Below are 12066 nucleotides of genomic sequence, written 5' to 3'. Positions count from 1 at the left end.
TAGCTGCTCAGGTGCAGATGCTGGTGGCTGATCGATCCACAAAACGGCCCAGAGTGTCAATTTCCTCTGAGGGCGATGGGGATGCTATGGCTGGAGTGCCCTTCTCAGGGTCTCGCTCACCTCTAGACCTTGCGGGGTCTGAAGGGGAGGCTGAGGTGGAAGGGGTTGATGTTTCTCCCCCTGGCTCGTCTGAAGAGCTTGCACTCATGGATGAGTTGGTTGCTTCTATCAAGCAAACACTGCATTTGGAGGATGAACCATGTCCTCCTGTTTTTGATGTCCTCTTACGGGACGCAAAGAAAGCGCAAAACGTCGCAGGTTTTTCCTTGCTCTACGGAATTTCAGCGCGCTGTTGATGAACAATGGCGCAATTTGAAGAAGCCTTTTGCTGTGCCGAGTAGGTTTAAGCTGCGTTATCCTTTTACTCCCGCCACTGATGAGCGTTGGTGTGTGCCGCCTTAGGTGGATCACGCGGTGGCGATTTTGAATAAATCCACTGCGATTCCTGCTGAGGATACCCCGGCTTTCCGGGACCCTACGGACAGGAGGTTGGAGTCTCTGGCCCGTCACTCTTATACGGTTGCGGGCTCTATGCTGAAGCCGATTTTTGCTTCCATTATGGCAGCCCAGGCTATTGCAGATTGGACGCAGGTGCTCAGGCGCACCCTGGTGGCTGACTCTGCCCCGCCGACAACTTTGGCTATGGAGGATCAGATTCATCAGGGTGTCATGTATTTGTGTGATGCGGACTTAGATACGGTCCCTTTGGCTGCGCGTCTCCAAAGTGTGGCGGTGTTGAACCGTCGCCTGATATGGCTGAAATGTTGGTCTGTTGACCAATCTTCTCGCAAAACTTTAGCTAATTTGCCCTACGCGGGCTCTCGCCTTTTTGGCGAATCTTTTTATACTCTGATAAAGAGTATTTCTGGGGGTAAGAGCACTCTCTTGCCCCAGACTCACAAGACTAAGTTTGTTCGCGGTAAGAAGAATACCTCGTTTAGACCCCCTCAGGGGTCCTTTCGTGCCTTTCGGTCGCACTATAAGGGCAAGTCCTTCAAGGGCCAAGGCTCCCAGAAAAAGCCGTGGACAGGTAAGCAGAAGTCCGGCCAGTCCGGGTCCGCTGCCCATAACAATGCGGCCTGAAGGGGCGCCCTCACCCAGTTCTGGGGTGGGGGGACGTTTGCTCGGTTTTCTTCAACCCTGGCTGGCCCGCATTCGGGACAGGTGGGTTCAGGAAATCGTTCGATCTGGATACAAGATCGAGTTTCTATCTCGGCCGGTGAGCAGATTTTTTCCCTCAAATCTTCAGCTGTCTCCGGAGAGCTTGCGGGATCTGCACCTGGCGGTGCGGGACCTGCGGGCTCAGGGAGTGGTGGTTCCGGTGCCTCATCGGGACAGATTTCGGGGGTTCTATTCCAATCTGTTCACTGTGCCCAGGAAGGAGGGCAAGGTACGTCCGATTCTGGACTTGTAAGCTCTGAACCGCTTTGTGCGGGTTCGCAAGTTCCGCATGGAATCCCTGCGATCAGTGGTGGCTGCCCTGGTTCCGGGTGAATTCATGGCGTCCATCGATCTGAAGGATGCGTATCTTCACATCCCCATTTTCGGGGGTCACCAGAGGTTCCTTCGATTCGCCATTGCGGAGGATCACTACCAATTCGTGGCGTTACCCTTTGGTCTCGCTTCGGCTCCGCGGGTTTTTACCAAGGTGCTTGCGCCGTTTCTGGCTTTGAGAGCCCAGGGCATCTCGGTCCTGGGGTATCTGGACGACATTTTGGTTCGGTCTGCGACCAGTCAGGGTCTGGTGAACGACCTGTCCGTCACGATGCAGACTCTACAGGAGTTTGGTTGGACGATAAGTTTTCCAAAATCGACGCTGTGTCTGTCGGTTCGTCTTCCTTACCTGGGAATGATCCTGGACTCTGTTCAGGCGAAGGTATTCCTGCCGGAAGACAAGCTCGGGAAGCTTCAGGAAGAAGTCAGGTCCCTCAGGGACGTTCAGTGCTCGTCCCTCCGGACATGCATGAGGTGTCTGGGATTGATAGTCTCGGCTTTCGAGGCGATTCCCTTCGCCCAGTTTCACACGCGGGGTCTCCAAAGGGAGATTCTTACCAGGTGGGACGGGCGACCGCAATCTCTGGATCTCCAGATTTCATTGAGCCATCGCTCCAGAAGGGACCTTCTGTGGTGGCTCCAGTCCCCGGCGGTGTCGGGGGGGCAGGTCCTTTCGCCCTTTCTCGTGGACGGTGATCACCACGGATGCCAGCCTGTTGGGCTGGGGTGGTGTTCTGGGCATTCTGTCCACCCAGGGTACTTGGTCGGAGGAGGAATCCTCCCTTCCGATCAACATTCTGGAATTGCGAGCGATAAATCTCTGCCTTCGGCGTTGGTCGGACAGGCTGCAGGGCCGTCCGGTTCGGGTGCAGACGGACAATGCCACAGCGGTGGCCTACATCAACCACCAAGGGGGCACCAGGAGTGCCCGAGCGGCTTGGGAAGTGGCCGACATTCTGTCTTGGGCCGAGACGCACGTCCCGGCGATAACGGCGGTTCACATTCCGGGGGTGGAGAACTGGCAGGCGGATTATCTGAGTCGCCAGGCCCTGGACCAGGGGGAATGGTCCCTTCACCCGGATGTCTTCCAGATGTTGTGCGCGAAGTGGGGCTCACCAGATGTGGACCTGTTCGCGTCTCGTCTAAACAACAAGGTGGTGAGGTGCGTGGCAAGGACGCGCGATCCTCGGGCGGACGCGTCGGACGCGTTAGTGGCTCCCTAGCATCAGTATCGTCTGATGTATGCCTTTCCACCGATTCAGCTACTTTCCAGGTTCCTTCGCAGGTTGGTCTCGGAGCCACACACAGTGATTCTGGTGGCGCCAGACTGGCCTCGCCGGTCTTGGTACGCAGATCTCGTGAATCTGGCGGTCGACGCTCCATGGCGTCTGCCTCTTCGAGAAGATCTCCTGTCTCAAGGGCCGATATTCCATCCTGCTTTACAGTCGCTGGCTTTGACGGCCTGGCTGTTGAAACCAAGATCCTGAAGGATAGGGGTCTCTCCCCTGAGGTCATTCACACTTTGATCAAGGCTAGAAAGTCCTCTTCGGGGAAGGTTTACTACCGTACTTGGAAGGCCTATTTTGCTTGGTGTGAGTCCAGGGGGTATTCCCCTCACTCATACTCGGTATCAAGAGTGTTGGCTTTCCTTCAAACGGGCGTGGACCAGCGTTTGGTGTTGACCACGGTTAAGGGTCAGATTTCTGCGCTGGCCGTTCTCTTTCAACGCCCTGGGGTGTCTAATTCTTTGGTTAGCACTTTTGTTCAAGGGGTGCGGCATCTGGTCCCTCCTAGGAGGGAGCCTTTACCTCCATGGGACTTGAATCTTGTTCTGTCCGTGTTGCAACATGCTCCCTTTGAAAAGATCAGGGAGATCTCTATGTCTATGTTGTCCAAGAAGGTCACCTTTTTGATGGCGATCACTTCGGCTCGCAGAGTGTCGGAGCTGGCAGCTTTGTCCTGCAGATCTCCGTATTTGGTGGTTCACTTGGATAAGGTGGTCTTGCGACCTAACCCGTCCTTCCTTCCGAAAAGGATTTCGGAATTTCACCTCAATGAGGACATTGTCTTGCCTTCGCTTTGCGCGAAGCCTAAACATCCAAAGGAGGTGGCTTTGCATTCCTTGTATGTTGTTCGGGCGATCGGGTTTACCTGTCATCGACTGAATCCTTTCGCAAGACGGATTCTTTATTTGTCCTTCCAGAGGGGCCTCGGAAGGGCATGGCGGCGTCGGCTTCTACCATCGCCAAATGGATCAGACAGGTCATTGTACAGGCCTATGCTTTGAAGGGAAAAGTTCTCCCCATGCCTGTGAAGAAGCACTCTACCAGATCTCGGAGTACGTCTTGGGCCTTTCATCATCGGGCTTCTGTGGCCCAGGTGTGTAAGGCGGCGACTTGGTCGTCCGTTCACACCTTCTCAAAATTCTACAAAGTGGATGTTCAGGCATCGGCAGATGCTTCCTTTGGCCGCAAGGTTCTTAGTGCAGCAGTGCCTTAGGGTTCCTTGTTTTTTCTTTTGGACCCTTTGCTGTTGGGATGTTTTTATCCCTAGGTTATTTGTTTTCCTGGGTTGTTGCTCCTGCTGAGCAAGTTTTTTTTCATGTTGCCCAGTTGGTTTCCTTCCTTTGGTAAGGTTCCTTTTTTTCTGATGTGGGTACTGCATTGCCTTGGGCGCGGCTGTGATTTTTCTCCCACCCCTCATGTCTACTCTGCTTTGGGACGTCCCCATAGTGACGAATATGAAGAGGCGGCGACTGCCGGAGGACGTAAGAGAAAACTGAATTTTTGTAAAATCTTGCCTGTAAAATTCCTTTCTCTGAGTCCTCCGACAGTCGCCGCCCCCGCCCCTCTTTTGGGGTTTTGTTTATGTACTCTACTGCTATGCTACTTAAACTGAGGTAGGAATGCAGGAAGCAGGAGGGTATTGACTGAGGGGACCACCCCCTAGGGGTGGGGTATGCTAAAAGCTTTGATATTAACATATTCTGTTGCCTAGCTACTCTTACGGAGCAAAGGTCAATAACCCCATAGTCACGAATATGAAGAGGCGGCGACTGTCGGAGGACTCAGAGAAAGGAATTTTACAGGTAAGATTTTACAAAAATTCTGTTTTTTTACTTTCGGCTATAAAACACATCGAATAATAAAATGTAAAAAATCGAATTTCTTCATCAATTTAGGCCAATATGTATTCTGCTACATATTTTTGGTTAAAAAAAAAAACCCCAGTAAGTGTATATTCATTGGATTGCTCAAAAGTTATAGAGTCTACAAATTATGAGATAGATTTATGGACTTTTTTTTTTTAATTGTTTTTACTAGTAATGGTGGAGATTAGCAAATTTTTGGTAGGACTGTGACATTGCATTTTACAAATCTGACACTAAGTGACACTTTTTTGCAACCCACGACACCAATACAATGATCAGTGCTAAAAATGCACTGTCACTGTATAAATTACACTGGCAGGGAAGAAGTTAACATTAGGGGCGATCAAACGGTTAAATGTGCTTCTAGGGAGTGCTTTCTAAGGGTTAGGGGGATGCTGTGCCTTGTTTACATAGGCAGACCTTCGTTCTGCCTCTCCTGTGAATGATCAGCAGGTCCTGGCAGCCATCATGGCCGCTGGACCCGCTGATTAGTCCCCACTGTGCCCAATCACAGTGGGGGCGGGGCGTGCCCCAGATCCGATAAGAGGAATCGCATACAGGTATGGGATTTTGTGCTTAAAGGCCACACTGCCGCTGTATATGTACATTGGGCAGGTCATTTTTCTTAGACTTTTTTTCCTCTGTCACCTGGTGATCTTACCAGTAACGCACTTCATGTGCTACAATGCCTCCACTGTGGATGAAGGAGTACAGGGGGCACCTTTGGGCAGCCAGTATTAATCTTGGGTGAGGGGAGTGTTAGATGTAGCAGATTTAGATCTACAATACAAATTAAAATCCAGCTAACTCTTTTTATAAGCAGTTAAAGCAACAGTTGCTTTCTATTTAGGAAAAAAAGTTTTACATAAAAGCTGATTGTTGTAAGCATTCTTGTCAGTGGGAAAGGTTTTGTTGCATCCCTCTAACTGCTACATCTGCAGGACAGCTTGTTCTGTTGATAAACCCTTACTGGCCGGATCACCAGGTGAAATTAAAAGAAAGCATAAAAAAGAAAACTAATGCAGCCATTACATCTAAGATTTGATAAGCTGTAGTATGTTTGCTTTTGGGTTTAATACTGCTTTCACCCACCCCCCCCCCCTAGTTCCCCCAACTTGTAAGGGTTAACCCTCAGTAACCTGTGCACAGTGTAAATGCTTCAAGAGCACGTGCATCAGTGTGCATGTAAACGTTGTGATGATTCCCCCTATTAAGTATGTATAATCTTGCACTCTAGTTTGGGTTGTTTTATAATACAGATGCAGAGTGCAGGAATTCTGATGTATGTATGTATGTATGTATGTAAGACGTTAACCACTTCAATACTGAATACTTTCACTGCCCAGTCCAATTTTCAGCTTTCAGTGCTGTCACATTTTGGATGACAATTATGCGGTCATGCAACACTAAACCTGCATGGAATTTTCATAATTTGTTTTCACACAAGTAGAGCTTTCTTTTGGTGGTATTTATTCACTCCTGAGTTTTTGATTTTTTGCTAAAAAAAAAAAAAAAAAAATAACAACTGAACAGAAATTCTGGAAAAAAAAACTTTCTAGTTTCTGTTATAAAATTTTGCAAATAAGTAATTTTTCCTCCTTTTACTGATGGGCACTAACAAGGCAGTACTGATAATCAGGGCACTGATGATCATTGCCCTCATACCAGTGTAAATGTCCCCTGTCAGAATTGCCGGTTACCGGCTCCCCTCTCCTTACGCTGTGACAGCGCATGAGGAAAGGAATGCCGAAAACCTGCAAGTTTATTTACAAGCGATCAGCTGTGATTAGACACAGCTGATCACGTGGTAAAGGGCCGCTGTGATTGGCCCTTTAGCGGGATCACAGAGTGTGCCAGTTTCGGTTCTGTGAGGACGTCCATGGACACCCTCCCAGGACTGGATGACCGCGCTGTATCTGTCTTTTGGCTATAGCACGGTCGGGAACTGGTTAAAGTAGTATTAAATCCTCAGCGTTCTTAGCTTAACACATTGAGCACAATAAAATACATTCCTCAGTAAACTATTTTTTATTAATCCTTCACCAGCGCTTGCAGTTTACAACTTTCAATGCGGTTGGCTCCTGTTTTCTCAGTGCTACTTCTTTGAACTTCTAGTCTTCATCAGAAAGAGTTAACAGTGGACAGCGCAGTCTTGAACCAGTCTGTTAGTTTGGGGGAAGGAAGTTGCAGATGAGTGCCTTGTTTCTTAGGCTGGAGGGCTGTGTGTTTCCATTGATGCACGCAGTGTAGGGAGACAACTCTAGTCCCTGCATGCAAGGGGACTCCATAGGGTGCTGCAAAAGAAAGGAGCCACCCTGATCAGGAAATCTGGGGAAGCAATAATGGCACTAGTTTTAACTGGAACATAGGCAAGGATTAAAAGATAAAGAAATGACATACTTAGTGATTACATCAGCCACTGAAAGTGAAAGTGATAAAATCTGAGGGTTTAAAATTATTTTTACCTGTATGCCCTTGTTGGGGACATGTATTGTATGAGGTACACTTTCATAGTAAGACCCTTATGTCAGCAGTGTTTATTACAACCTTTACAATGCTAATGGCACCCTCTGTTTATTTTCCAGCCCCATGTACATGTATGTCTTTTAATCCAGAAACTCGGAGGCTGTCCATAGGCCTGGACAATGGTACTATCTCAGTAAGTACAAAGTATATCCAGCTTCTCGGTTACGTCACCTGCATTTATATTTCAAGTAATTGTAAAGTCTCTTTTGTTGTTCAAAAAAAAAAAAAAAAAATGTTCTACTTACCTGCTCTGTGCAGTTGGTTTTGCACAAAGCAGCCTGGATCCTCCCCTTCTCGGGCCCCTCTTTGGCACTCCTGCCCCCCCCCCCCGTTGAGTGCCCCCACAGCAAGCAGCTTTCTATTGGGGGCACCCAATCCGAGTCCCAGCTCCCTGTGTGCTTTCAGACACGGTCCTGCCCCCCTCTCTCTCCCCTGATTGGCTTAATGGTTTTGATTGACAGCAGCGGGAGCCAATCAAGCCACGCTTCTGTCTCTGGCAATGAGGAGGGAAGTCCCGGGCATCTTAGACACTCCTGCAACATCGCTGGTTAAAGACGGGCTCAGGTAAGTATTAGGGGGTGCTGGGGGAACTGCTGCACACAGGTTTTTCTATTTTAATGCAAATTTTATAATTAAGATAAAATAAAACCATTCTGCCTTTACAATCCCTTTAACACTATTAGTTGCTGTTTGTAGAAAAGTGATAAGACATCCGGAAATGTTCATCTTTGAACTTGTTGCATTGCACTCCCTTTTTTTACACTATTTGGTGTTTTTCAAGCTACATCCGTATTCATTTATTAACATAAAAGCTTGTTTGCCTTGGATGGAGCATGAGAAACTCAAAGAAGGATTTGTGATTTCATGCTTCATCCAGGTTCTGTAGCCAATTACTAGGCCTGAGCTCTGTCCTATGACTGGGGAACTGATGTCCGTCCCCCCCAGGTAGCCAAGAATAGTCACTTCAGTGCTGGCTGCAGAGTAGGAAGAAGCAGTAAGAGAGCAGATTAAAGGAAAGCATATGGGGGGGACCTATAGAGCAGATTGAAGGAAAGCATATGGGGGGGACCTATAGAGCCGATTGAAGGAAAGCATATGCGGGGGGGGACCTATAGAGCAGATTGAAGGAAAGCATATGGGGGGGACCTATAGAGCAAATTGAAGGAAAGCATATGGGGGGGGGGGGCTATAGAGCAGATTGAAGGAAAGCATATGGGGGGGACCTATAGAGCAGATTGGAGGAAAGCACATGGGGGGGACCTATAGAGCAGATTGAAGAAAAGCATATGAGGGGGGGACCTATAGAGAAGATTGAAGAAAAGCATATGGGTGGGGGGACCTATAGAGCAGATTGAAGGAAAGCATATGGGGGGGGGGGCTATAGAGCAGATTGAAGGAAAGCATATGGGGGGACCTATAGAGCAGATTGGAGGAAAGCATATGGGGGGGACTTATAGAGCAGATTGAAGGAAAGCATATGGGGGGGGGGGGCTATAGAGCAGATTGAAGAAAAGAATATTGGGGGGCCTATAGAGCAGATTGAAGGAAAGCATATCGGGGGGGGGGCTATAGAGCAGATTGAAGTAAAGCATATTGGGGGGGACCTATAGAGCAGATTGAAGGAAATTATATGGGGGGGACCTATAGAGGAGATTGAAGGGAAGCATATGGGGGGGGACCTATAGAGCAGATTGGAGGAAAGCATATGGGGGGGAGCTATAGAGCAGATTGAAGTAAAGCATATTGGGGGGGGGGGGACCTATAGAGCAGATTGAAGGAAATCATATGGGGGGACCTATAGAGGAGATTGAAGGGAAGCATATGGGGGGGGACCTATAGAGCAGATTGGAGGAAAGCATATGGGGGGGGGGGCTATAGAGCAGATTGAAGGAAAGCATATGGGGGGGGGATCTATAGAGCAGATTGGAGGAAAGCATATGGGGGGGACCTATAGAGCAGATTGAAGGAAAGCATATGGGGGGGGACCTATAGAGCAGATTGGAGGAAAGCCTATGGGGGGGATCTATAGAGCAGATTGGAGGAAAGCATATGGGGGGGGGGACCTAAAGAGCAGATTGTTTCTGCACGGCAAAGGTTACAGTGTTTCAGTGGTTTTGTGTACCATATACTCATTCAATCAATAACAAGTTACATAAAAGTAAATCCTCTCCTTTGGTATGGAAAACCTAATTAGACACACTGCAAAAATCTACTTACCGGCTACTGTATTAGGTACACATTGCTGGTAGCAGGCTTGACTTCCAAACTGCCTTAATTCTTTGTGGCATAGATTCAACAAGATGTTGGAAACATTCCTTTTGGTCCAAATTGACGTGATAGCATCACGTAGTTGCTGCAGATTTGTTGGCTGCACATCCATGATGCGAATCTCCCTTCCCACCACATCTCAATCCAATAGAGCATTTTTAGGATCTGGTGAGTGTGAAGCCATTGGAGTACAGTGATCTCATTGTCACGTTCAAGAAACCAGTGGTGAGAGGATTTGAGCTTTGTGACATGGTGCATTATCCTACTGGAAGGAGCCATCAGAAGATGGGGACACTAGTCATAAAGGGATGGGACATGGTCAGCAACAATATTTAGGCAGGTGTTTAAATGATTCTCAGCCAAGGGGCCCAAAGTGTGCCAGGAAAATATCCCCCACACCATTACACTACCAGCCTGAACTGTTGATAAGAGGCAGGATGGATCCATGCTTTCATGATGTTTGCACCAAATTTTGACCTTACCATCTGAATGTCGCAGCTGAAATCGAGACTCGTCAGACAAGGTTTTTCCAATCTTCTGTTGTCCAATTTTGGTGAGCCTGTGCAAATTGTAGCCTCAGTTTCCTGTTCTTAGTTGACAGGAGTGACACCCGGTGTGGTCTTCTGCTGCTGTAGCCCATCTGCTTCAAGGTTCGATGGTATTCTGCATACCTTGGTTGTAACGAGTGGTTATTTGAGTTACTGTTGCCTTTCTATCATCTTGAACCGATCTGCCCATTCTCCTCTGACATCAACAAGGCATTTTCCTCCACACAACTGACACTCACTGGATATTTTCTCTATTTTGGACCATTCTCTCTAAACCCAAGAGATGGTTCTGCGTGAAAATCCTGGTAGATCAGCAGTTTTTTAAATACTCAGACCAGTCTGTCTGGCACCAACAACCGTGCCACGTTCAAAGTCACTTAACCGCTTGCCGACCGCCGCAAGTAGATTTACTGCGGCGGTCAGCCCCTGCCAGGCAGAGTGACGTTAATTAACGTCACTAGCCTGGGAGGGTCTGGGGAGCGAGCGCGCGCCCGCGGAGGCGCGCTCCCGCGCGGTCAAGGACCCCCTCCCCCCCCCCGCGCGTGTGACCAGTGGACCCGATGTCCGCCGGCCACTCGGCGATCGTCGGGGGAGAGGGAGAATGTCAGGCAGCTTGTGTAAACAAGCTGCCTGTCATTCTCCTCGCTGTAAAGACACTGATCACACGGATCTAGTATGTAGATCCGTTGATCAGTGTCCTTACAGCTAGAGCCACAGCCAATCACAGTAAGAATCACGCCCCTAGGGACACACACAGCCCCTCCCTCCCAAATAAAGTTAACCCCTTCACTGCCAGTGTATTTTTACAGTAACAGTGGATATGTATAGCACTGATTACTGTAGAAATGTCACTGGTAACCCCAAAAGTGTCAAAAATGTCAGTCAAGGGTCCGATCTGTCCGCCGCAATGTCGCAGTACCGCAAAAAAAATCGCACATCGCCGCCATTACGCGTTAAAAAAAAAAACAACAAAAATGACAAAAATCTTTCCCTTTGTTAGTAAACGCGATAACTTTTGCGCAAACCAATCAAAATACGCTTTTTGCAATTTTTTTTTTTTACCAACCATAGGTAGGATAAAACAAATTGGCCAAAAATGTTAAAAAATTTTGATTTTTACATTTTTTTTGGGGGGGGAATTTCATATAAAAAAAGGGAAAAATATTGCTATTTTTGCAAAATTGTCGCTCTTTTTTTGTTTATAGCACGTGATCAAAAAATCGCACAGGTGATCAAATACCACCAAAAGAAAGCTCTGTTTGTGGGAAAAAAAGGACGTCAAATTCGTTTAGGTACAGCGTCGCACGACCGCGCAATTGTCCGTTAAAGTCACGCAGTGCCGAATCGCAAAATACCCCCTGGTCTTTTAGCAGGAAAATCCTCCGGGGCTTAAGTGGTTAAATCCCCTTTCTCCCCCATTCTGATGCTTGGTCTTTTGATCGTCTTCACTGAATCCAGGTGCCTAAATGCATTGAGTTACTGCCATGTGATTGGCTGATTAGCAATTTGTTACACCAAGCAATTGAACAGGTGTACCTAATAAAGTGGCATATGAGTGTATGCGCCTGTGCTTTTTTGTTTTAGATACTAAAAATCATCCCAGAAAAGTTAACTGTTCAGATATTGGAAAGTTAGTGCCACATAGGAGGAACACACACTCTGTCTAAAACTTCCGCCAAAAGCTTTGGACAGAGCGGAGAAGGGTTAGAAACTCTGGCAGTGTAACTCATTGGGTGAATTTCTTCTCATTTCCTTTCCCAGTGACACCATTTCATGTTCTTGACAGGATGTTTTTAACAGAAAGTAAGGCTAAATTGCCCCCTTTTGGGGACCTAGCAAGCAATAAAAACTTACCAAAGGCTCTAACCCCTCCCATTTTCTACAAAATTAAAAAAAAAGTCTGAAGCTAGAGTAGACTTCTAAATCTTGACTGCCCTTGGAATTTTAATAGATTTTCAATGCCATTTCCATGTGATTTGCAAATACGTCAAATGATGCAACTCCAGTACAAGAAGACAT

The 12066-nt window shown here is 47.7% G+C and overlaps 1 protein-coding gene across 2 annotated transcripts in view; it reads left to right on the top strand.

Moving 5' to 3' along the window:
- Positions 1–12066, top strand: part of WDFY2 (WD repeat and FYVE domain containing 2) — a 193088-nt gene that overhangs the window by 48239 nt on the left and 132783 nt on the right. For both annotated transcript variants that reach the window (XM_082244711.1, XM_082244712.1), the window contains exon 3: positions 7291–7364. In XM_082244711.1, the coding sequence (XP_082100837.1) occupies positions 7291–7364 (74 nt within the window). The remainder of the gene's footprint in view (positions 1–7290; positions 7365–12066) is intronic.

This window comes from Pelophylax lessonae (genome assembly GCF_965119305.1).
Source record: "Pelophylax lessonae genome assembly, chromosome: 2".
Classification (NCBI taxonomy): Eukaryota; Metazoa; Chordata; class Amphibia; order Anura; family Ranidae; genus Pelophylax; species Pelophylax lessonae.
The sequence above is the reverse complement of the archived record's forward strand: the minus strand, read 5'-3'. Positions and strand labels throughout refer to the sequence as shown.